This window comes from Cervus canadensis, chromosome 4, assembly GCF_019320065.1.
Source record: "Cervus canadensis isolate Bull #8, Minnesota chromosome 4, ASM1932006v1, whole genome shotgun sequence".
Lineage (NCBI taxonomy): Eukaryota > Metazoa > Chordata > Mammalia > Artiodactyla > Cervidae > Cervus > Cervus canadensis.
Window position 1 is genome coordinate 89,905,232 of NC_057389.1, and position 25,687 is coordinate 89,930,918.

At 52.2% G+C, this 25,687-nt stretch overlaps 2 protein-coding genes across 5 annotated transcripts in view; both read left to right on the forward strand.

Annotated features, from left to right (window-relative positions):
- The window catches only part of MYO1F (myosin IF), a 39,661-nt gene extending 22,411 nt beyond the window's left edge, over window positions 1-17,250 (forward strand). Inside the window, exons 16-28 of the mRNA XM_043466405.1 lie at window positions 3,402-3,483; window positions 5,036-5,142; window positions 5,637-5,735; window positions 5,937-6,081; window positions 13,063-13,177; window positions 13,273-13,442; window positions 13,741-13,886; window positions 14,220-14,366; window positions 14,560-14,708; window positions 15,154-15,237; window positions 15,829-16,024; window positions 16,105-16,274; window positions 16,818-17,250. Coding sequence (XP_043322340.1) covers window positions 3,402-3,483; window positions 5,036-5,142; window positions 5,637-5,735; window positions 5,937-6,081; window positions 13,063-13,177; window positions 13,273-13,442; window positions 13,741-13,886; window positions 14,220-14,366; window positions 14,560-14,708; window positions 15,154-15,237; window positions 15,829-16,024; window positions 16,105-16,274; window positions 16,818-16,894 — 1,687 coding nt within the window. The 3' untranslated portion in view covers window positions 16,895-17,250. The remainder of the gene's footprint in view (window positions 1-3,401; window positions 3,484-5,035; window positions 5,143-5,636; window positions 5,736-5,936; window positions 6,082-13,062; window positions 13,178-13,272; window positions 13,443-13,740; window positions 13,887-14,219; window positions 14,367-14,559; window positions 14,709-15,153; window positions 15,238-15,828; window positions 16,025-16,104; window positions 16,275-16,817) is intronic.
- Window positions 17,251-21,055: 3,805 nt separating this feature from the next.
- ZNF414 (zinc finger protein 414) lies at window positions 21,056-24,730 on the forward strand. Of its 4 annotated transcripts, none has more exons than XM_043466421.1 (8): window positions 21,056-21,182; window positions 21,874-22,186; window positions 22,517-22,624; window positions 22,739-22,844; window positions 23,389-23,735; window positions 23,818-23,868; window positions 24,285-24,458; window positions 24,555-24,730. In XM_043466421.1, the coding sequence occupies exons 1-8, from the start codon at window positions 21,180-21,182 to the stop codon at window positions 24,626-24,628; spliced, it is 1,176 nt and encodes a 391-aa protein (XP_043322356.1). In that variant the 5' UTR covers window positions 21,056-21,179; the 3' UTR covers window positions 24,629-24,730. The 4 variants fall into 4 exon arrangements, with proteins under 4 accessions (XP_043322356.1, XP_043322357.1, XP_043322359.1 ...); XM_043466422.1 differs by having other exon boundaries at window positions 21,063-21,182; window positions 21,619-22,186; XM_043466424.1 differs by having other exon boundaries at window positions 21,080-21,182; window positions 21,731-22,186.
- The last annotated feature ends 957 nt before the right edge of the window (window positions 24,731-25,687 follow it).

Sequence of the window (25,687 nt, forward strand, 5' to 3'; positions counted from 1 at the left end):
TTCATGACTCCAGGGACTGCATGCCAGGATCCCCTGTCAGTCACTGTCTTCCAGAGTTTGTTCAAATTCATGTCCATTGAGTCGGTGCCATCCAACCATCTCATCCTCTGCCACCCCCTTCTCCTGCCCTCAATCTTTCCCAGCGTCAGGGTATCTTCCAGTGAGTCAGCTCTTTGCATCAAGTGGCCGAAGTATTAGAGCTTCAGCTTCAGCTTCAGTCCTAATGAATGCTTAGGGTTGATTTTCTTTAGGATTGACTGGCTTATCTCCTTGCAGTCCAAGGAACTCTCAGGAGACTTCCCCAGCACCACAATTTGAAACCAAATGGAACATAGCACAGGGTGAATGTTCTAAGACAGTGGTTCCTAAAGTGCTAATAGTGTGGTTTCTAGAATTGTAACATGAACATCTTCTGATACAAGAAGAATCTCAGGCTCCACCATAAACTGAATGACTCAGAGTCTGCATTTTAACAAGATCCCAGGAGCCATGTGTACATTCGAGTTTGGGAACCACTGATTTAGAGCAACTCTGTCCAATATTATTCCACATCCAATAAAACTGAATCTACATATATACTTATTTTTAAATGGCCCGATTCAGGTCTAAATTGCATACCATTAAATGCATCCATTTTTAGAAATGATTTTTAATAAATGTACAGAATTGTACAACCATCACCACAATTCAATTTGAAACATGTGCATTACCCACAAAGATCCCTCATGCAAAACTGCAGTCAAATCCCCATTCCTATCACTTGTGTGGGCTTCCCTGGTGGCTCAGCAGTAAAGGAACCCGCCTGCAATGCAGGAGACACGGGGGTTTGATCCCTGGGTTGGGGGGAGAAGATCCCCTGAAGGTAGAAATGGCAACCCACTCCAGTATTCTTGCCTGGAGAATCCCATGGAGAGAGGAGCCTGGTCCATAGGGTCGCAAAGAGTTGGACATGACTGAACACACATGTATGCAAACACATCAGTTCAGTTCAGTTGCTCAGTCATGTCCGACTCTTTGCAACCCCATGAATCGCAGCACACCAGGCCTTCCTGTCCATCACCAGCTCCCAAAGTTGACTCAAACTCATGCCCATCGAGTCGGTGATGCCATCCAGCCATCTCATCCTCTGTCGTCCCCTTCTCCTCCTGCCCCCAATCCCTCCCAGCATCAGGGTCTTTTCCAATGAGTCAACTCTTCGCATGAGGTGGCCAAAGTACTGGAGTTTCAGCTTCAGCATCAGTCCTTCCAATGAACACCCAGGACTGAACTCCTTAAGGATGGACTGGTTGGATCTCCTTGCAGTCCAAGGGACTCTCAAGAGTCTTCTCCAACTCCACAGTTCAAAAGCATCAATTCTTCGGCGCTCAGCTTTCTTTATAGTCCAACTCTCACATCCATACATGACCACTGGAAAAACCATAGCCTTGACCAGATGGACCTTTGTTGGCAAAGTAATGTCTCTGCTTTTTAATATGCTATCTAGGTTGGTCATAGCTTTCCTTCCAAGGAGTAAGCGTCTTTTAATTTCATGGCTGCAGTCACCATCTGCAGTGATTTTGGAGCCCAAAATAATGAAGTCTGACACTGTTTCCACTGTCTCCCCATCTATTTCCCATGAGGTGATGGAACCAGATGCCATAATCTTAGTTTTCTGAATGTTAAGCTTTAAGCCAACTTTTTCACTCTCCTCTTTCATTTTCATCAAGAGGCTTTTTAGTTCCTCTTCACTCTCAGCCATAAGGGTGGTGTCACCTGCATATCTGAGGTTATTGATATTTCTTCCGGCAATCTTGATTCCAGCTTGTGCTTCTTCCAGCCCGGGGTTTCTCATGATGTACTCTGCATATAAGTTAAATAAGCAGGGTGACAATATACAGCCTTGACGTACTCCTTTTCCTATTTGGAGCCAGTCTGTTGTTCCATGCCCAGTTCTAACTGTTGCTTCCTGACCTGCATACAGGTTTCTCAAGAGGCAGGTCAGGTGGTCTGGTATATAGTCTGCATCTACTAAGCAGTCCACTCATTCTAGATTATAGCCCTCAGGGAAGATCTCATCAAAGAGGAATGTAACAATGAACATAACAATGTTGCCAAAACAAACTCAGGCCTGCCCACCAGACTCACTGCAAAGTCAACCTCCCAACACTATGAGGCGGTGAAGGAAAGTACATTAATTGCAGGTACAAGCAAGGAGAACAGGTAGCTCTACTCAAGACCCCAAACTCCCCGAGGGCTTTCAGGGAAGGATCTTTACAGATTGTGTGCGAGAAAGGGTCACAGGGTGTGATCCTGTCACAATTTCCTGATCAGTTGATGGTGAGGTAACAGGGTGATGTTTCAGGAATCTTAATCATCAACTTTCTGGTTCCAGCTGGTCTGGGGTCTACATGCTGGTGGTCAGAATTTATTTAACTTCTTCTACCTGGCAGGGGTTTTAGTATCTGCAAAACAGCTTAAGGATTTGGCTCAGGATATTATCTATAGCCCTTTGTTGTTAGTCGTCAAGTCATGTCCAACTCTTTGAGACCCCATGGAACTGTAACCCCCGAGCCTCCTCTGTCCATGGGATTTCCCAGGCAAGAATATTGGAGTGGGTTGTCATTTTTTTCTCTCCAGTGAATCTTCCCAATCCAGGGATTGAACCCTTGAACCTCATCTCCTGCATTGGCAGGAGGATTCTTTAGCGATGAGCCACCAAGGAAGCCCTCTACACCCACTGAGGAAGAATTGAAAGTCTTTAACTGTCTTTTACAGCTAAACTATCATTACTTTGTCCTGCTTGACTGCTTTCCTTTGTTTCTGTATTTTCTCACTTTTCTGATTAAATTTGCCCTTTGGAATTCAGAGAAGGCCTAGGAGGCTAAAGCTTTCCAACAGAAAATGGGGGGGGGGGGGTGGACATGGGAAGGAGGAGGAATTGTCTGTCTTTGGGAAGGTCCCCTCAAGGGTCCTGCTCAGTTTCACCAAAGTGAATTTAACCAATGCCCTGTTGATAGACACAGATGTTGTGCCCATCTGTGGCTACCACCCATGGGGCCGCAGCAGCAAGGTCTTTGTCTGTATTTCCCTGCACGCATGTGCAAGCCTCTGCCTGTAAGACAGTTCCTCCAAGGGGACCTACCTGTGATGCCAGAGATGCCACATCACTTAGTCGAACTGTTTTATTTTACTTGCTACCCAAGTCATGCACAGTCACAGAGCAAAAAGTAACAGTACAAATAAATCAAGGAACCAAAAGGATGAAACCCACTCTCTGGTTCGCATCATCACACCTGCCGACATTCAGGGAGAACCACACATGTGCAGCATGATCTCTGGGTCCCAGACCTCAACAGCCCCACCTCCAGGAAGGCACCCGAGGTTCACCTGCATCTCCAAACTCCTTCTCTTCCCCCACCCAGGGCCTTCCTCCGGATGCTCTTTCCTGAGAAGCTGGATGTGGAAAAGAAGGGCCGCCCCAGCACCGCCGGTTCCAAGATCAAGGTGGGCATGGGGAGGGATGCGTCCAGTTCTCTCATTCCTATGTCCATCTCTCCCCATCGCAGAGCCTCTGCCCCTCCCTCTGGCATCTTCTATGCTCTGGAGGGCTTCTTCCAGCGCTGGGGTTGGGGAGCTTGGACCAGCTTCCTTAATGTCCTCCTAACCCCCTAAATCAAGACATGGGCCATCATCCTAATGATTTATTTTTTTTTCTTTTGGTCTTTTGGTCATTTGTCACTTTCTTCTTCATTATGGTAAAATGTACATAAAGTGAAAGTGTTAGTCGCTCAGTTGTGTTCAATCCTTTGGGATCCCATGGACTGTCATCAGCCAGGCTCCCCTGTCCATGGGATTCTTCTCCAGGCAAGAATACTGGAGTGGGTCACCATTCCCTTCTCCAGGCTATCTTCCTGACCCAGGGATTGAACCCGCACCTCCTACATTGTCAGGAGGATTCTTTACCGTCTGAGCCTTAACCATTTTTAAGTGTACATCTCAGCGGCATGAAGGACATTCACATTGTTGTGCAACCATCCCCACCATCGATCTCCAGAACTGTCTCACCTTCCCAAACTGAAACTTTGTCCCCATTAATCACTAACTCCCCATCCTCTCGCCCAGCCCCTGGCACCTGCCATCCTGCTTTCTGTCTCTATGGGTGTAACTCTTCTGGGGACTTCCTATAAGTGGAATTGGACACTTATGTGGCTGGTTTATTTCACTGAGCATAATATCTTCAAAGTTCATGCATATGTCAGAATTTCCTCCCTTTTTAAGGCTGAATAATATGCCATGGATACAATGGATATTTTCTTATCCATTCCTCCACTGATGGACACTTGGGCTGTTTTTACCTTTTGGCTATTGTGAAGAGTGCTTTTATGAACATGGGTGTACCATCATATTAATACTTTAATAACAGTATCTTGGACACTTCTCAGTGCTGGCAGCAAACACGAGACACTTTACAGACAGGAGATTAGTCCCACCTGGCAGATGGGAGGCCAAGGCTCAGAGGAGTGCAGTCACTGGCTCAGATCACACAGCAGAAATGTGATCCATGCCAGGGTCTCTCCTCCCACTCCTCTAGTCTTCCCCCTTGGAATGATTTCCTTTCTAGTCTCCCCTGCAGGACTAAAATGCACCACCCTGGCCTCTCAGGCACACACATATGATTCTCTGCTTTTAAAATACCTGTGCCCCAAAGGACAGGCAGAAATAACCAGGCAGTGTGTGCTCCCACATGCTCAGCTATTCCATCAACAAACCTTCACTGAGCACTTACTCTGCGCCTGGCTAAGCGGTGAGTGCGGCAGACATGAGAGCTCCTGGTTTGGAGTTCAAGGGTCAGGTACACACACAGGATATCAACCCCATGTGGTACATGCTAACAGAGCCACATAGGGACCAGGGATACCTGAGTCCATCAGGTGCTGCCCCCCACGTACCCGTGCAGCGTGTCTCAGTCTCTTGGGGCTGTATTCAGAATGGGAAGCGAGAGGGGCCAGAGGGTTCCATCTGTGCCCCCCTATCCCCATCTTCTCTCCCCCCTTAGAAACAAGCCAATGACCTGGTGTCGACGCTGAAGAGATGCACACCCCACTACATCCGATGCATCAAGCCCAACGAGACCAAGAGGCCCCGTGACTGGGAAGAGAACAGGTGACCCCCACCACCGCCCCACCTAAGCCAGTCCACACTGCCTGTCCCCGAGACTGACCCTCCCTCGCAAACCTTCCCCCCCACCCACCCAGGGTCATGGAATTCATCACAGGTCTCACCCAGGCTAACCCCTAGGACCAGCGCAAAACCTCTCAGGGCCCCGGGGTTACACCTAGCACTGACCGAGGTACCCAGGGAGGATCCCAGACTGTCTGTGGAACTAATAATATAGTCCCCCTCACTCCCCAGACCCCAGGACCCACCCCTAGAATTGACCTTAGAACTGACCACGCAGCAAACACCGACCCCTCCCCCTAGAACCCAGTCCCCCAGTGCACAGAACTAACTCCCAAGTGGAAGTGGACCCCCTGGACCAGCACTGAACCCCCTCCCTAGACCTCAGAACTCACTCCCTAAACTGCTCCCAGCATGAATCCAGACAGCCCCGGAGCGGTGAGGCCGCCACCAGGGGACTCAGGCTGCCCTCTCCCCAGGGTCAAGCACCAAGTGGAGTACCTGGGCCTGAAGGAGAACATCAGGGTGCGCCGCGCGGGCTTTGCCTACCGCCGCCAGTTCGCCAAGTTCCTGCAGAGGTGAGGCGTCCCTGCCACTCTCACCCACCTCCCGCCCTGCCCACCCGCCCACTGCAGGCGCCCCGCCCACTCGCCCACTCCAGTCGCCCCGCCCACCACGCGCCCACTCCAGGCGCCCCGCCCACCACCCGCCCACTCCAGGCGCCCCACCCTACCCGCAGCCCCACTAGCCGCTCAGACCCTCCCCTGCCCCGGCCTCAGGTACGCCATTCTGACCCCTGAGACATGGCCGTATTGGCGCGGGGACGAGCGTCAGGGGGTCCAGCACTTGCTGCGGGCAGTCAACATGGAGCCGGACCAGTACCAGATGGGGAGCACCAAGGTCTTCGTCAAGAACCCCGAGTCCGTAAGTGTGTGGGAGAAACACAGACACCAGCATCACTTGCATGGTCCCGTTCTTCAGGCGCCTGGGTGACCGTGCGCACGTTTCCTCCCCGCCACCCTCAAGCCTCGGTTTCTCTATTTGGAAACTGGGGAGAGTCCTAGTCACCCTGAAGGATCAACGTGAGAATTAGACAACATGGGAAGTCCGAGGCACGGTGCCTGGCCTCTAGTAGGTGCTCAGGAAAACTGTATTAGTGGGACTTCACTTGTGGTTCAGTGGTTAAGATGCTGAGCTTCCGTTGCAGGTTTGATCCCTAGTGGAGGAACTAGGATCCTTCATGCCATTGGACATGGCAAAAAAAAAAAAAAATTAGCTAGAGGGTCCTTGGTGGCCAGGAGGCAGGTGGAGAAACACATAGCCACCTGTGGTGATAGCCCCTTGGAAGGGACCTTCCTTTCTTTATTCTTTTCTCCATCTCCTTCTTCTATCATCCTCATTTCTTCCTTTGCCTTCCTTCCTCTTGTCCTGTTTTCTCTCTCTTTTCTTATTTCATTCCTTCTTTCATGAGTACCTGGACCAGAGATTCAGGTCAAAGTGGCAATTTTCTTAATTTATTTTTATGTATTCTTTGGCTACGCCACACAGCTTGCAGAATCTTAGTGCCCTGATCAGGGATCGAGCCCGTGCACCCTGCAATGGAAGAGCAGATTCTTAACCACTGGCCTGCCAGGGAAGTCCTAAAGTGGCAATTTTCTTGTTACCAGACAAACCTCATTTCACATCCTCCAATATAGAAATAATCCTTCTAGCACACTGTCATCAGCTCCGAGCCTTTTATCAAAAGGCTGGAGGCACCCCAAACTTTATGCTGCCTCTACTTTCAGGAGCAAAAGCAACAATGACAATAAGTTCTAGGGATCTAAGGTACAGGGCGGTGTGGTCATTAAGGCTGGCAGTACTGTATTATATACTGGGGGCTTCCCTGGTGGCTCAGACGGTAAAGAATTCGCCTGCAATGTGAGACCTGGGTTCGATCCCTGGGTTGGGAAGATCCCCTGGAAGAGGTCATGGCAACCCACTCCAGTATTCTTGCCTGGAGAATCCCCAGGGACAGAGGAGCCTGGCAGGCTCCAGTCCACGGCATCACAAAGAGTTGGACATGACTGAGTGACTAAGCACAGCACATTATTAACTGGAAATTTGCTTAGGGAGTAGATCTTCAATGTTCTCACCACAAGAAAGACATGGTAATTGTGTGGTAATTATGTGACAGGACAGAAGGGTTAGCTAACCTATAGTGGTAATCATTTTGCAACATAATACGTGTATCAGATCAACAAGTATGTGTACACTTTAAACTTACACAGTGCTGTATGTCAGTTGTAGCTCAGTAAAGCTGGGAGGGGGCAAGTTTTTAAAAAAGCAACAGTGACAAGAATAACAAAAAGAAAGCAAGGTGAAGAAGCCCCTAAGGGCCTGTCTGGCCACCTGCTTTGGTGTGAGGACTGGAAAGTACAGAGAGATGACCATCTCAGTGAACTGTGCTGGTTCACCAGACTTCCAAGGGAATCTTAGGTTCCAGAGAAGCTGAAGCATGGGGCAAGGTGTGCTGGGGGTGTGGGCCAGGCCCAGCTGGGTGCCCATCACGTGCATAATCATGTCACCTGCTCCATAGCCTCTCAAGGACTTTATGAAGACAACCAGGGGATTGTCTGCATGATTCCCTTGATGTTACTGTAACTCACAAGTAACTGTTCTCTCATCAAAGCAAAAACATAACAGAGTGGGTTGGAGGCTCTAGAGATTCCATAGCTACAAAAACAGTCTCTTTCTTGGGAGGTCCAGATTCTTCATCCCCCAGATACGTTGGCATCTACCTCCTAGAGCTTTTCGCTATGGATGTACTTTGCTCTAAAGAATAAAAATAGTGTAGAATCACATTCAAAATAGATATTGTTAGTGATAGAAATTTGGGCTGCTCTGGTGCCTCTGATGTTAAAGAATCTGCCTGCAAAGCAGTGAGACCTGACTTCGATCTCTGGTTTGAAGGGAATGGCTACCCACTCCAGTACAAACCAAAACTGTCTGAGGCTAAAACCACACCTGGAAGAATTTAAGTGGTAACACGTAAGAAAGAGAAGAGAGAGGGAGGGGTAGAAAAAAAGAGGAAAATGGGAGGGTGAGAGAGAGAAAGAGAATCCATCTTGCTGGTTACTGGCAAATTGGAACGTATGACTCTGAAAGGAAAAGACAAAAATTGACACACACACACACACACAGACAAAAGAATGCTCAGTTCAGTGCAGCTGCGTCCAACTCTTTGTGACCCCATGAACTGCAGCACTTCAGGCCTCCCTGTCCATCACCAACTCCCAGAGTTTGCTCAAACTCATGTCCATAGAGTCAGTGATGCCATCAGCTATCTCATCCTCTGTCATCCCCTTCTCCTCCTGCCTTCAATCTTTCCCAGCATCAGGGTCTTTTCCAATGAGTCAGCTTTTCCCATCAGGTGACCAGAATATTGGAGCTTCAGTTTCAGCATCAGTTCTTCCAATGAATATTCAGAGTTGATTTCCTTTAGTATTGACTGGTTTGATCTCCTTGCTGTCCAAGGGACTCTCAAGAGTCTGCTCCAACACCACAGTTCAAAAGCATCAATTCTTCAGCATTCAGCCTTCTTTATGGTCCAACTCTCACATCCGTACGTGACTACTGGATGAACCATAGCCTTGACTATATGGACCTTTGCAGCAAAGTAATGTCTCTGATTTTTAATATGCTGTCTAGGTTTGTCATAGCTTTTCTTCCAAGGAGCAAGTGTCTTTTAACTTAATGGCTGCAGTATGAAAAGAATGCTAGCACTGGCTAAGACAATAAAATGTAAAATCAAATTTTGACCAAAATTGCACTCTGCACATTTTGAGGGGGTAAAGGGGAACTAGCTGGAAATAATGAAGCTCATAAAAGTAAAAGCTTGGTGGGAAAGTTTTTAAAATTTAGTTTATTTAATATTTGGCCCCACCCTGCAGCATGTTGGATCCTAGTTCCCCAACCAGGGATCAAACCCACACCCCCTGCATTGACAAGTAGTCTTAACCACTAGACAACTGGGGGGGTCCCTGGTGGGAAAGTTTCATAAGGAAGAAAAACAGAAACTAAAAATCTGCACAGGGGAAAAAAAAAAAACCCTAATTTTAATGAAAACAATTTTAGTAAAATGGAAACAGTTTAACTGTGGTTTCTCAAAAATTGATCAAAGAATTAAGTTAATTAATGGAGTTGGAGCTTTTCTCAACTACAGATGCACTTATTTAGAGTTGGGTCTTGTTTCTTGTAATCATGAATTTGAAATGCCTCAAATGTTTTATACACCTATTGGTAACCCATCACCTCAAGCTTCCCAGGGCTGCTGTAAGACAGTATCACAAACTGGCTGGCTTAACCTAGTAAAAATTTATTTTCTCACATTTCTGGAGGCTTGTGCTTATGCTCAGTCATGTCCAACTCTTTGCGATCCCATGGACTGTAGCCCACCAGGCTCCTCTGTCCATGGGATTCTCCAGGCAAGAATACCAGAGTGGGTTGCCATTTCCTCCTCCAGAGGATCTTCCCAACCCAGGGATCAAAGCCAAGTCTCCTGCATTGCAGGCAGATTCTTTACCTTTGAGCCACCTGGGAAGCCCATTTCTAGAAGCTAGAGATTCAAAATAAAAAAAAAGAAAAGAAATTCAAAATCAAGGGTTATGAGCCCTCTGAAAGTGCCAGGGAAGAATCTTTCTTTACTTCTCCCTGAATTCTGGTGGTTATCAGCAATCCTTGCCATTTCTTGGTATACAGATGTATCATACCTATATTGTTGGTGTATAATCTCTGCCTCTGGCATCACATGGCCTTCTTCTCTGTGTATCTAGGTCCAAATTTCCCTCTTTTTTATATTTTGACACACCATGGAGCATGTGGGATCATAGTTCCCTGGCCAGGGATCAAACCCATACCCCTTGCATTGGAAGCGTGGATTCTTAACCACTGGACCACCAGGGAAGTCCCTCCTTCTTCTTATAAGAACACCAGTTACATTGGATTTTAGATTCACCCTACTCCAGTCTAACCTCATGCTAACTTGATTACCTCTGCAAAGACCCTCTTTCCAGATAAAGTCACATTCACAAGTGCCCACCCAGTGCACCTAAGTTTGGGGAGAACACTATTCAGTGCACTACACCAGGTCAAGCTCAGATCTGGGGTGTGTGTGTCATCCACCTTGAGCACATCCACCCCTGCCCTTAGCAGCACGAAAAGAGATGCCTTTAATACTGTGGGAAAAGGAAGATTTATTTCCCAAGCTGAAACCAAACCCTCTTCCCTGGGCAGAAATAACAAGGTTGGAAGACACTTGTCCTGGTTGACTGGTCTGCCCCTAGTTCTGCATGGCTGGTCTCCCTTTAATCAGACCTGCCATTCCCTCAGCAAACCACAGAATGCATGTACATACCCTCCAGGCACCCTGTACAGGCGTTACTTCACAAGATTTGCACGCGAACTCCTGGATCCACAGAGTACGGGTCTGAGAAACAAAAGAATATGTAAATACCACTCATTGGAAAAGACCCTGATGCTGGAAAAGATTGAGGGCAGGAGGAAGAGGGGATGACAGAGGATGAGATGCTTAGATAGGCAGGAATTTGAGTACTCTCTGGGAGACAGTGGAGGACAGAGGCGCCTGGTGTGCTGCAGTGCATGGGGTCACAAAGTGTCAGACAGGACTTAGCGACTGAACAACAACAAAATACCCCTCAATGCCTGCAACCTGTCGGCCTGAGATGTTTTTTCTCTCTGGTGAGAAAGAAGACCCACTTTTTATGATCAGTTATAAACACTGTTGACTTAATAGTCACAACCTAAATGTTGAGAGTTATGTTTTATTCGGTGGGAATTTTTAGGACTTAAACCCGGGAGAAAGAATCTCAAGTGACCCTTAGAGAACTGCTCCAAGGAGTTAGGGGGAGGAGTCAGGTTACATAGAAGTGTGCAACAAAGGGCAGGTAGTCTGAACATCGAAAGGATTTTGTGAATTAAAGAAAACCAGACACCCCAAGTGAAGGAATTTAGCGCTTTTCTATGTATGGGAAGATGCCAGAGTCTGGGCTCACTGAAATCACTCCTTTCATATGCATCTCAGCTATCTGGGGCCAATATCCAGTGTTTTCATATCCAGAGTCCCTCAGTGCTCACTGTAGGGAACGGCTACAGCCTGCTGACTCTCAGGTCACACAAGTATTCTCCTTCCTGAGTGCCCTTAGGGCTCAGATATTCACATTTGGACAGCCAGAATCACTGATGACTGTAACCCTTGTTTACTGACAAGGCAGGAAATACTCCAGTTCTCAACACTCACAGATCTACAAGCCCTCCAAGATATTATGTATTTTTATTTTTTTTTTTTCTTTTTTTTATTTTGCTATATTATGTATTTTTAAAGTGAGGTTGAACCAAGTACCTGTAGAATTCTTTTAGTCCTGCCAGGGAAGTCTGGGGTTTCTAGGAGACATTAGCCATCATTGTCATCAAAATGGCATTCAGGCTTTCAGCAGTGATGTGATGTTTGTGTATTTGAGAAAACCCTCTGGCTGAAGTGCTAATTGTTTTTTTCTAAATAAAGCCCAACTTTATTTTCAATTATTCTCCCTTCGTCACTGATTGACCATGCTGTCCTTTTTGTCACTAAATTTCCATTTTAACTACAGTGTTTCCCAGCCATCTGTCGTGGTCCAAGTTTGTTCTATTCTTTGACCAACACAATTGTTTTTATTACTGTTATTGTTGTTCAATGTCTGACTCTTTGTGACCCCATGGACTACAGCATGCCAGGCTCCCCTGTCCTCCACTATCTCCCAGAGTTTGTTCAAATTCATGTGCATTGAGGCAGTGATGCCATCTAACCATCTCATCCTTTGCCTCCCCCTTCTGCCTTTGTCTTCGATCTTTCCCAGCATCAGGGTCTTTTCCAATGACACTTTGCAGCTGGTGGCCAGAGTTTTGGAGGTTCAGCTTCAGTATCAGTCCTTCCAATGAATATTCAGGGTTCGTTTCCTTTAGGATTGACTGGCTTGATCTCCTTGCAGTCCAAGGGACCCTCAATCTCCTCCAGCACAATTTGAAGGCTTCAATTCTTCAGCGCTCAGCCTTCTTTATGCTCCAACTCTCACATCCATACATGACTATGGGAAAAACCATAGCTGTGACTATATGGGCCTTTGTCGGCAAAGTGATGTCTCTGCTTTTTAATATGCTGTCAAGATTTGTCATAGCTTTTCTTCAAGGAGCAAGCTTCTTTTATTACTGTAGATTTGTAATAGTTTATCCCATAGGTTCCTTCTCTGATATAGTCACTGGTTATTATTCCAGGTGACTTGCTCTAATAATTTATTCTCGATATCCCTTCTGGGTGGAGACTCTTAAAATTCAAATTTTCTCTGCTTTTCTATCAAAGCTTCCTTTCAGGGGCTGCCATGGATGGGTGTGCCTGTTGTATACTGTACAACCACATGGTCACTAGTCACATCAATAGGCCTGTCTGTCCAATTTTCATATCTAAAATACTTTTATTGGTTTTCCAAGATGCACATTGGTTCACATTTCTAACATCTCTGAAACAGATATGGACCTCCCACGGATGGTAGGCCATAGCTTAATAAGGGTGAAAAGTCATCATGTTATAACATTTCTGGCAAAACCACATAGGTGGTAAGTGGCAGAGCAGGGATTTAAACCCAGCAAGACAAATCTACAGTTGTAATTTAATGCAGAAGTTATGCTCCATATTGGGAGGGATTCCTGGGTCTGGTCATTTGGAAGAAGACAAAATTTTGTGTCCATAACGTAAAAGCATGTACGCAGGTGCCTGTCAGCAAAAGTACATGGGTGGGGTGGAAACTCAGAGGAAACCGGAAACTGTGCTCCCCGGGGAGACGCCAGGACCCACCAGCCCTCCTTCTTGTCCAGCTCTTCCTTCTAGAGGAGATGCGAGAGCGCAAGTTCGATGGCTTTGCCCGCACCATCCAGAAGGCCTGGCGACGCCATGTGGCAGTCCGGAAGTACGAGGAGATGCGGGAGGAAGGTGAGAGGCTGCAGGTGGGAAGCTGGGGCTGAGGACGGATTGGCTTGGGGGAGCCAAACCATGACCTCTGCACCCCCGACCCTGTGCCCCCACAGCTTCCAACATCCTGCTGAACAAGAAGGAGCGGAGACGCAACAGCATCAACAGGAACTTCGTTGGGGACTACCTGGGGCTGGAGGAGCGGCCGGAGCTGCGTCAGTTCCTAGGCAAGAGAGAGCGCGTGGACTTTGCTGACTCAGTCAACAAGTATGACCGACGCTTCAAGGTGAGGCACTAGCAGGCAGCCATATCCGGGACCCTGCCCATGCCCCACCAGAGGTACTCTTGCACCTTGCCCAAACACATCTGCCCATGGATATAGGCTCAACTAATGTAGGCACGGCCGTCCACCATATATATCCTTGTATATAGCCCAGACACACTTGTCCATCAGATATATCCTCACCGAGTCAGACACATCTGTCCATATCATCCGTCCAGGGCATCTGGGTTGATGCCCTGAGGCCAGGCTGCCCATGCCCAGGGCTCCTGGCACCAGCCTCTCTGGTCTTGTATCCTCATAGCCCATCAAGAGGGACTTGATCCTGACACCCAAGTGTGTGTATGTGATCGGGCGGGAGAAGGTGAAGAAGGGGCCTGAGAAGGGCCAGGTGCGTGAAGTCCTGAAAAAGAAGCTGGAGATCCAGGCGCTCCGGGGAGTTTCTCTCAGGTGAGGCCCCCCACTAGCACCCTTCATCATCAGCTGCCCTCCTGTCACCCCATCTGTCACCCTGAACATGTTAACCTTCTATACCTGCAACTTTCTCTTGGTCCTATCTGTCACCTTCACTTGCCCTCGCATTCATGGTCACTTGCCAACAGCACCCATCCCCTCTTCTGACTCTTCTCTATTACCACCTTTCCCAGCTCCTTGCCACCTCTCCCGTTTGCCCCCACCTGTGTCACCCCTCACTTGCCCCTCGCCTGTTGCATCTCAAATATCAGCCCTTCTGCCAGCCTCACCTGTCACTCTCACATGCTTTTCCTCCCGCCCCTCCCCCAGCACGCGGCAGGATGACTTCTTCATCCTCCAAGAAGACGCGGCCGACAGTTTCCTGGAGAGCATCTTCAAGACTGAGTTCGTCAGCCTCCTGTGCAAGCGCTTCGAGGAGGCGGTGCGGAGGCCCCTGGCCCTCACCTTCAGCGACACGTACGACCCCCCACCTCCCGCACCATCCTCGGGCTGGGCTTGGCACAGAACCCCCTCCCCCGCCTCACAAACTGACCGAAATGCGCCCTTGCCTTGCCCCCTCCCGTCTCAGCCCCGGTCCGCAAGGAGGGGATGAGGAGGTGATCCCTGCTTGGCGGGTGGGGACAACCACAGTTTCCTCCTCTCCTCACAGACTACAGTTCCGGGTGAAGAAGGAGGGCTGGGGCGGAGGTGGCACCCGAAGCGTCACTTTCTCGCGTGGTTCCGGCGACGTGGCGGTGCTCAAGGCTAGCGGCAAGGCCCTGACAGTCAGCGTGGGTGACGGACTGCCCAAAAGCTCCAGTGAGTCTGCGCAGAACCAGGAGCTTGGAGCACAGGAGGCTGGCCTTGTAGGGGGTGGGATCAGAGACAGGGACCAATCAAGACCGTGGGGCGGAGCCAGTGAGGGAGGTCAAGAGTGGGTAATGGACGAGGCCACGAAGAGGGCAGGGCTAGAGAGGTGACCAATAAGTGAGCGAGAAATATGGAGGGGCGTGGCCATAGAGTAGACCTGATGAGATCTTTGGAGAGGGCGGGCCCCAAAGTCAATAAGGGGTGGGTCCTGGAGAGGCGGGGCCAATTATTGGGTGGAACCAATCAGTGTTCCAGTAACTAAGAGGCTCTGTCCTGATGAGAGAGCCAGTGAGTTAGGGGGCGGGGCCCGGAGTAAACCGGACTTGGGGGTGGGGCCAAGAATCTAGTGTGGCCACCACTCAAATCCCTACATCTTTTCCCCTTTCCCTTTCAGAGCCCACACGGAAGGGGATGGCCCACGGAAAATCTAGAAGGCCGGGCCATACCGCTACTCGGGCAGCTCCCGGGCCCCCCAGAGGTAAAGAGACACCTGACACTAAATGTCTTCCTTGCCTCTTGTGGGCTCCAAGGCCTAAGACCTCCTGTCAACGGGATCTTACGAAGAGTGGACCACTCTCTTCTTTTTTGTCCAGAACTCTCTATAGCTCCCCATCTCCCATAGAATAAAGGCTAAGCTTAGTTTGATATTCAAAAACCCTTCAGATTCTGACCCCAGCTAACCAGTGACCTCTTCTCTCCTTCCATCTTAAACTCCTGTCATGCAAGCTACATCCTATTTTGCCAATTTACCAAATTTTGGCTTCCCTCTAGGCCTTTGCTTGAGCTGTTTGCTCTGCCTGTCTCCCAAACTCCTATTCCATATGAACTCCTATTCATCCTCTAAGACCCACCCACAAAAGCCCTCCTTCAGAAGTAGGTCGGGGAAAATCTTACCCCTAGCAGTCTCAATCTATGCCTTCATAACCCCAGGGTCTCTTTCTCCAGGCCAGTCCTTATCATACAGGGTTGAGAGTAGCTGCCTCTTCCCTCAGGGAACTTGGAGCTAAATCTTCCTCAAATCCTGCTAGCATCACCCTGACAAATGCTCCCATCCTTACTCTTGCTGCAGGCCTGGACCGCAATGGGGTACCTCCCTCTGCCAGAAGGGGCCCCCTGCCCATGGAGATCACATCTGGAGGGGGCTCCCAGCGGCCACCACGGGGCCCTCCATCCTCAGCCTTGGGGGCCAGCAGACGCCCACGGGCACGGCCCCCCTCAGAGCACAACACAGAATTCCTCAATGTGCCTGACCAAGGCGTGGCTGGGTAGGTGGTGTGGGAGGGCAGCCCCAGGAATGGGATGGGGAGTGTCTGGGGCTGTGACGAGTGCCCTCATGTGCCCACAGCATGCAGAGAAAGCGCAGTGTGGGACAGCGACCTGTGCCTGGTGTAGGCCGACCCAAGCCCCAGCCACGGGTGCATGGCCCCAGGTGCCGGGCACTGTACCAGTATGTCGGCCAAGACGTGGATGAGCTAAGCTTCAATGTGAACGAGGTCATCGAGATCCTTATGGAAGGTGTGTGTGCCAGGGCAGAAACAGAAGGACACCTCCAAGGTCTGGAGGTCACCTCCTAAGCAACCCTGGGAGCCTGGCCTCACTGCATCACACCCAATACCCCAGCCTCATTTTTCCCACCTGTCAAGCACTAGGGCCAATAGCAGACCTACCTTGTGAGTTGGAAATGGGCCTTGTCTGGATGGCCCAGGCCACCTCCCTACTTTGCCCCTGGGTTGCACCTAGAGGAGCTTCAACAGCACCCTCTGCAGGTGGGTGGGGGAACATCTTAGGAGTTATTCCTGGGTCCCCCGTGGGGATCATGGGGAGGGACCTATATAAGAAGGATGAGGGAATAGCAGGAGTGGATGGTCTAGAAAATGAAAGTGTGAGCCAGGGGCAAGGCAAACGCACGTGCAGCTCCATCCCTTCTTTCTGTCTTAGAGAAGACAGTCTCTGCCCTATGCCGGGCCCGTGGAGATAAGACAGACAGACAGAGAGCCAGCATGAAGGCTTTCTCTAGGGCAAGCTGGACATGGGATCATATCTTCTCCTCTCCCACAGATCCGTCAGGCTGGTGGAAAGGCCGGCTGCATGGCCAGGAGGGCCTCTTCCCCGGAAACTATGTGGAGAAGATCTGAGTGGATCCCACCTGCCTGCCTGCCTGCCTGGATCCTGCAACATGGGTCTCATTTCCCTCGGCTGCATTGGCCAGAAGGTCCAGTTCTGTGACCTCCAGCCCGGCCTAACTCAGGCCCTGGGTCTAGGGGTCACCACTGGAGCCCCTGTCCCCCCGCCCTGGACCCTGGCCTCCCGCAAGTCATACCTGTTTCCTCCTGTGTCAAACAGGGCTAACAGGACCTACCTCACAGCTGCCTTGTGAGTAGGATATGAGCTGTGTCCCAGGGGCAAAGAGCCAAGCACATTTGGGGGGATCTTGACAAGCTTGACTTCCCTCCTCTCATAAACAAGGCAATAAATGTTTGCCGAGTGAAAATATGAATTAACTTACTGAGCACCAACAAGGACTGCCTTCTCATAACCCTGTGAGGTAGGATCAGCAAACAACCCCATTTTACAGATGGAAAAATGGAGGCTCAGGGAGGTTTAGTCACTCACCCAAGATTCCACAGAGCCAAGTCTTGAACTCGGATACACTCCTGTCCCTCACAAAGCTTGAGTTTGTCTCACTTGCTGGCTTCCAGAAGCTACATGCCAGCTCTCCTGCAGAAAATGTTTTGGTGAGCCCTGTCAGCTTTTGAATCTACACACCTCCCTAATACCAAACCCAGCTGGGACCCTGAGGAAGGAGGCAGGTCCCACATGTCCCCCCATAATCCACTCAGAGTCATCCCTGGACCCTGCCCCCACCCCATATCTCTTTCCTTAGCTCTCACTCACCTGGAGTATGGACCGGTTCTGACATTTGAGTGCTTTCTGCACTTATGTCATGGTGAAGGAGTGGTCAGCCTGGCTACCTGTCCACCCCTTCCAGCTGTCCCAAAACCAGTGCTGGAATCTGAGCCTTTCAAACCTCCCCACATGTGCAGGTGAATCCTTGGATCTGAGCCTAAGCATTTTGACTTTCTAAATGAACACCCGCTCTGTGCTCAGCCCCACAAAGAGCAGTCCCTCTGGGAGAGGGAACCAGATGAGTGAGGCCAGGACTGAGCCAGAGAAGGCACTGGGGCTAGAGCAGGGGACAGGGGTGCAGAGAGTGTAGGCGTTGCTGGAGGAGCCAAGAAGGATGAAAGGGTCAGCAGATCCTGATGGCGAATACTACACAGAGTGATCTACACTGTGATGGAAGGACTCCAGATAGAAGACACCTACCCGGTACCTGGAGGATGGGAGATAGGTATTGAAGAAAAACTGGTCAGAAGAGCTTTCTTCAGGATCCACACCTACCTGGAAGGCTGAGCATGGCTGGAGAAAAAAAAAAATCCCAGTTGTGCAACTGTGCCTCAACAGCCCTGTCATTAGTCAATCATTACACAAACATTTAACCTGTCTCTTGAATTGGGGCCTTCCCTGGTGGCTCAGACAGTAAAGAATCTGCTTGCAATGCGGGAGACCCAGGTTTGATCCCTGGGTCAGGAAGATCCCCTGTAGAAGGGAATGGCAACCCACTCCAGTATTCTTGCCTGGAGAATCCCATGGACAGAGGAGCCTGATGGGCTATAGTCCATGGGGTTGCAGAGTCAGACACAACTGACTTTCGCTTTCACACTTCACAATCTCTTCAATGTCCCTGGTTCCCTCCATCTATGATTTTTGTCCCTCCACTGCCCAGCTTCCACTGTGCATGTCTCTCAGCAACACTTAGATTGGGGGACAGACTGCGGGAGGACTGTGAGCCACAACATTAGCTGGGCATTTCCTGGTGTTGAAGGGGAATAAAGGCTTCTGTCTCCTTTCTCTGTCTTAGAACTCACCCCTCTTCCCAGTAAGGGGTATAGCTGAGGCCCCACTGCAATAGCCATCACCACATTTGCAAGAAGTAGGGCTATTCACTGGGGATGAAGAAGAGAGTAAGTTTGACATTTTCTAGCAGACAGCATCTCATATCTAGGTTATAGCATCTTTGGACTGCAAACCTCAGTCATCTTAGCCCCACCCATTCAGCAACATCCTGTTGATTCTGTTACAAAGTTTCTTAAATCGGGCCCCTCCTCTCCCTTTCTTGGTTCTCTGTCCTTTCTGAGACCTCACTCCACCCTTCCCCAGATTGCACCAACCTCCGCTGTGTGCACGCACACACACACACACTCCACCCTTCCTAAAAAGAATTTTTTAATGAGTTTTTAACCATATTAATAATAATCAAAAGAAAATTATTTTTTTTAAATTCAGACAGCCCCAAAGTGTGAAAAATCTTCTTCCCTCTCACTGCAGAATTCTGTCCATTCCCCCTCCACCCCAGTTTGTTGATGTCTCCTCCCAATGATATTCCTGGCATATAAAAGCAGATAAGTGCATATTATTGGAGTAGAAAATGGCAACCCCCTCCAGCATCCTTGCCTGCAAAATTCCATGGTCAGAGGAGTCTGGCGGACGACAGTCCATGGGGTTGCAAAGAGTTGGACATGACTGAGCCACTAACCACTCACGCACATCTTATGCACACAGACGGAAATACATTGTATATAAAGCCAACACTTGCCTAGAACTCTCAAATGCTTAAATAATGTATTCCAGAGATCTTAGATCAAAGATCTACTTTACTGCCCCAACAATGATGCATCCTCCAAAGGACACCCAGCAATCAGATGGCGTACCTCCCCCTGCTAAAAATTCATCAGCTAGAATAGAGACTACACACCTCTCTTTCCACAGTTCACTAGGTCCCTGAATGACCTTTCTTGAACCCTGTCTACGTTCTGATCTTCACTCCCTGCCTCCACCTGGCTCCAGCAGTGAGCTGATCACGTCATTGTTTCTTGAAAAAGATAAGCTTGTCCCTCCCCAGCTCAGGCCACTTGCACCAGCTATTCTTTCTTCCCACAGCCATATGGCCTCCTGAACTTCTACTGGATAACTCCCTCCTGACAATCAGGCAACAGCTCAGAAGTCATCTCACAGAGAAACTTCCCTGGCCCGTGACCATCACATCCTTCTGGGCTTTCTCCCCCCTGGGCTTCCCCCCCACCCCCACCCCGCCCCATTTATTGTGCTCAGCCACTCAGTCACCACTGACTCTTTGCAACCCCATGGACTGTAGCCTGCTAGGCTCCTCTGTCCATGGGTTCTCCCCAGCAAGAATACTGGAGCAGGTTGCCACTTCCTCCTCCAGGGGATCTTCCTGACCCAGGGATCGAACCGGCCTCTGTTACATTTCCAGCATCGACAGTCGGGTTCTTTACCACTAGCGCCACCTGGGAAGCCCCTTTTCCTTTATGGCACTTAATATAACCATAAGATCATTTCCCGCATTTGTTGATTCATTGTCTGTTTCCCCATTTTAAAACGTGAGTGTCCCCTGAGAGCAGGAATGTTGGCCTGTCCTGTTCACCTCTGGGTCCCCAGAGCCTGGCACAAAGTAGGCACTCAAGGAACGTAAGTTGGATAGGTGACTCATTTCACACCAGGGCTCTCCACCTATCCTCCTGAAAACACACACCACTCCATCTTTAGGCTACACATGTTTCGGGTGTCCTGAGGACGGATAGTGAACTTGTTTCCCGCCCTTGGCTATCTCAACAGATACATTCCAACTTGTGGACTAAGTGCATTGAAAATGTTACCGTCCGTGGCAATTTCCCTCCAAAGAGGCAGTCCTCTAAACACGACCTTCTCAAAACTGAGAACTGCTGTTTATCCCCCTTCGAGATATGGTGACAGGACAGGAGGAAATGAAGATGCTCATTTTTGCACAGGAGAACACAAAGGCCCGGGAAAATTTTAATCCTAGATCTCTGCACATATTTTCTGGGCATAGCTGCTGCTGTTGCTGCTGCTAGGTCGCTTCAGCCGTGTCCGACTCTGTGCGACCCCGGACGGCAGCCCCCCAGGCTCCCCTGTCCCTGGGATTCTCCAGGCAAGAACACTGGAGTGGGTTGCCATTTCCTTCTCCAATGCATGAAAGTGAAAAGTGAAAGTGAAGTCGCTCAGTCGTGTCCGACTCTTCGAGACCCCATGAACTGCAGCCTACCAGGCTCCTCCGTCCATGGGATTTTCCAGGGAAGGGTACTGGAATCGGGTGCCATTGCCTTCTCCCTCTGGGCATAGCAGGTCGGGAGAATCCTGGATCTCCGGCCCCGCCTCCTCGCCGAGCACTGTGCGCGCACCCCGCCCCCGTTCTCGCGAGAGCTAGGAGCCGAAAAATGGCGCCGACGTGAGCGCGAGCCCACGGCCACCAAAGGAGTCGCCGCAGTCTTAGGTGGAGCCGCCGGAGCCGCGGGAACAAGAGGCTGAACCAGGCTGAGGATGGTGAGCGCTGCACCGGGGACGCGGACGCGGCGAACAAGCAGGGACTGGCGGGGAGCGGCATTCTTAGCCTCCGGCCGACCCCGCCCCCACATCCGGGCAGTCTCCCGCCGCTGTCACTCAGGGAGCACCCTACCCCCTACTTCCGGTCCTGGCTTCGACTGGGCCACGCCTACAGGGCTCAGGCACCGCCCCCTGATCTTTATATGTTGGGGTCCCAGCACCTCCAGTTCGCCTGCACAGCTCGAACCCCTCTGGTAGATATATCTCCGTCCTCAAACACCCACTTGGCCACTTCTGGCCCTCCAGAATCTTCCTAGCCGCGCCCTGTTCAGAGCCCCGCCTTTGCCCCGCCCACTCCCTCTGGGCCACGCCCCTGCCTTGTAGTAGGGGCCCCCACCTTTCCAAGTTAGGATCAGAGCATGCTTCTTTCATATAGGGCCTTCCTGTAAAGGTACCCCCTTCTACATTTGGCACACCTGCCAACTCTTCCGAAGGACGGGGACACTGGAGGCAGACGTTCAACCCCCTCACCCACTGCCTCTCCTTAGGATGGTGGCCGACTGGGTGACGTCTCCGGGGCATTCGCTGTTTCAGAAACACCCACTGGTTATGGCGGGGTGAAGGGGTTCCCCTAGCTGGCGCAGGCAGACCCTGGGCCCAGGGGGTTCTCCCCACCTCTTCCTTCCACCAGGATGAGGAACCCTCGGGGCCTAGCCCGGACATGCCGGCTACTGCAGAGCCCAGCTCCAGTGAAACCGACAAGGGGGTGTCCCCAGTTGTGGCTGCTATAGCCAAGTCCTCTTCCATGGAGGAGGAGCCGGGCCCTGACCGGGCAACCACACCCCCAGTGTGGGAACGTGGAGGGCCCACCGGAGGGACCCAGCAGGGTGCCTCCCCAGCCCCAGACAGTGGCCATCCTGGACCTGGACACAGCCTTGGCCCAACCAGCACTGTCTCCGGGACCAGTGAGGACCTGCGGCCTCCCAGACGACGCCCACCACCAGGTGACCTGTGATGGGACCTTCTGGGGGATCACAGGCCTGGAACAATAGAAGTGCAGACTACTGAGTATCTCTAGACTGGGGGCCCACCTAGAGGGAATCACCACTTACTGAGCCCCATTGCATGCCAGGCTGTAGCTCCAACAAGGAGCCAGGGAAACTCAGCCGCTACTTTCTGGTGGGGGAGGCAGAGGGTAAAGGCCCCAGTAAGAAACCATAGTTAGTAGTTGCAGGGTAGTCGCTGCCCCATAAATGCCCCTCTGAGGCAGAGCCCTGGACAGCGTGGATGACGAAGGGACGGTGACCCTCTCCCCGCTTCTATGCATCCTTCAGGGAAGCAGATACCGTGCTCCAGCCCAGGCTGCTGCCTCAGTTTCCCCAGCGTTCGAGACCTGGCACAGCATCTGCGTACCCACTGCCCACCCACACAGTCCCTGGAAGGTAGGGCCAGGGTAGATGGTGGGGAGGCAGGTTAGGGCGGGAGGCGGGCGGAGCCTCTGGGCCAGTCCAGGCCACCCCACTCCACTCCTCTATTATTCATCCCTGCGCCGACAGGCAAGCTCTTCCGCTGTTCTGCCCTGAGCTGCACCGAGACCTTCCCCAACATGCAGGAACTGGTGGCCCACGGCAAGCTGCACTACAAACCCAACCGCTACTTCAAGTGAGACCTGGTCCACCGTGACCTCTGCTGGTGTGGGGGACCAGGCAGCTCCCCCTGACCACCGATTTTGACAGCTACTACCTGGGGTCCTGACTTTTCTCCCTTCCTTTTCCGAGGGGTTGGGTCGGGAAGTGGATGTGATCTAGGGCCAGCCTTGCCCTTAGCTGCCCAGAAGAGACTGGTCCCTAGAGCCAATTCCAGGGACCCCGAGGGCCGGGCTTGGGAGGGAGTGTGTGTGTAGGGGGGCACATACATGGCACGACTCCGCCCAGTCCTCTACCTCCCAAGAGGGCAACTGATCACCTAAGTCAAAATTGAGACTTCCTTCCTCATCTTCCCAGGGTTCCGACCTGGAGAAGTCCAGAAGGGTTGCGACCACTGTGGGCGGCCGCTTAGGGCAAACTCCTCCCCCGCAGATGGGGGAGTCAGGCTTTTTGGGCCCAGGGTCCTTGAGCACCCTGGAGCGGCGGTCTCCAGGTTACCGCGGATAGGCCCCTCCCTGGGTCCCCTGGGAGACCCAGCCCGGCCCTGTGCTGCCCCCCAGGTGTGAGAACTGCCTGCTGCGCTTCCGCACGCACCGCTCGCTCTTCAAGCATCTGCATGTTTGCGCCGAGCATGCGCAGAGCCCAGCCCCACCGCCGCCACCCCCGGCCCTGGACAGGGAGTCGCCGGCGTCGGAGCGCCCCGCGGAGTCTGACCCTGCGCCGGCGCCTGGCCTGCCGTACCCGCTGCTCGAGCCGTTCACGAACCCTGCCCCTGCCCCCACCGGGCCCTTTCTGCCCTACCTGAACCCCGCGCCTTTTGGCCTAAGTCCCCCACGCCTGCGCCCCTTTCTGGCCGCCGCTCCCGGGCCTCCTGCTTCCAGCGCCGCCATCTGGAAAAAGAGCCAAGGTGAGTGTGGGCTATCGGGGCCGCCTTCAGGGTGGGCTGGGCTCCGTCTGACTTCTGACCTTGACCCGCCCGTTGACCGCAGGTGCAGGCGGCAGCCCGCGAAGACCCCAGGGCGGCTCCGACGCGCCCTCAGGTGCGTGCAGGTGACCACAGGGGAGGGTGGAGGGAATTTCTTTCCTGCGCCCGGCGGGACCTGGGGGATACCCACCCCCTTTCCAGGTGCCCAGAAATGTCTCCCCCGAAATACAGGATTTTGCCTTAAAAATTGCGGTCCCTGCTCCTTCATCTGCGCCGACGTTTCCGTGTAAAACTCGCGCCCGGATCCGGAGCCCTTCCCCCCCACATGGGTTCAGAGGATGGGAGGAGGGGACTCGGATAAGTCAAGTTTAGTGCCCCCAGACACTTGGGGAAACGTTCGGGAGAAACGGATCGGCCAGGCCAGCGCCCCCCGCCCCACGCCCCGACTCCCAGGAGCTGATGGGGAGGCTGGGAAAGGTCCGACCCGCCCTCGCCCAGGGCCCGGGCTGACCGGGTCCCGCCTGCCCGCAGGGCACGCGGCTCCCAGCCGCATCGTGTGGGAGCACACGCGCGGCCGCTACTCGTGCATGCAGTGCGCCTTCTCCACGGCCTCGCGGCCCGCCATGACCCTACACCTGGAGGACCACCGCCCCGGCGGCCCCGCGGCCCCAGCGCCCGGGCAGCCGCGCCCCGACGCGCCGGCGGGTAAGGCCGGGGGGAGCGCGCGGGTGGGAAGGGCGGGGGGCCCTGAGGCGAGGAGCGGGGCTGAGGCTCAGGCGCCCCCTCCTCTGCCCCACCCAGACCCGGCCCCGCTGGCACCCAAGGTATCGCCGCTGCTGTCTGAGGGGGAGTGTCCGGTTTTCTCGCCGCTCTGAAGGCCGCCGCATAGGGAGCGGGCTGTGGGTAATGGTGTCGTTTTAGGGAAAGCCTGAGATGGCAGGGGTGGGGGGGTCAATAAAAGAGGCAGATGAGCCAGCTGTAGATGAGATGTGCCGTGTGTCTGGGTCCCTTGCTCCTCCACAGCAGTCCTGGGGCACCCCCACCTCGGGAGGAGGCAGGTCCCCCTCGTGGCCCACCTGTGTCCCACCTCCCCTGTCACCTCAACCCTGGGACAGCTGTTGGTGACCTTCTCTTTTGTCCCACCACTTCCAGAAACCAGATGAGATGGCACTTGCCAGTTTTATTTGAAAAGTCCGAGGAGCACCCAGCTGGAACCCCCCAGATCCTGAGGCTTGTGCCAACCCTCAGAGAGGTGACAAGAGCAGTCCTGGCAGAAGTAGGGTGGTGCCAGGCCCCCCAGGGCTGGGTTCTGTGTGGCAGGCTGGGGCTTAGGCCTCATAGCCGGTCTCCTCCTCCCTGTCCTCTGGACTCTCACTGTGGGCTGCCCAGCTCCCCTTTTCTCTCCAGCCCTGAGGATGAGGGTGCATGTTGGCCAGTCCTGCAGAGCCTGGCTGCCTCCCTTCTCCTCTCCACTGTATAGATTCTCTCCTTCCTTTTCTTCCTGGGAGTCAGGTGGGGGCCAGGGTTCAAAATCTGGTCCCACAGCTGCTGTCGCCAGAACCCTGAGGGCCGAACCTCCAGGGTATGGAAGCCCCATCCCTCTGGGCCTGGCTTTACCTCCTGCATCTTTCTCCCTTCCAGCCCTGTGGCCCCCTAGCCCAGACCTCAACCCTTGCCTCCTCCTGGGCACCAGAAGCAATCCTCCACCCCCTGCCCCCGCTTCCATCCAGTCTGAAGACCCCTGGAAACAAGTCTCTTCCAATCGTGCCCCTTCCCCTGCCTAGTACCCCTATGATTCCTCTCAGCTCTCTGGATGAAGACCCTGCCCTCCTAGTAGCCCACAAGGCCCTTGCACATCTTCCACTCCTCCTATCAGGGCCACACTCACCATCACCCTCCTCTTCCTCCTGGGGAACCTAGACATCCTGTGAGCA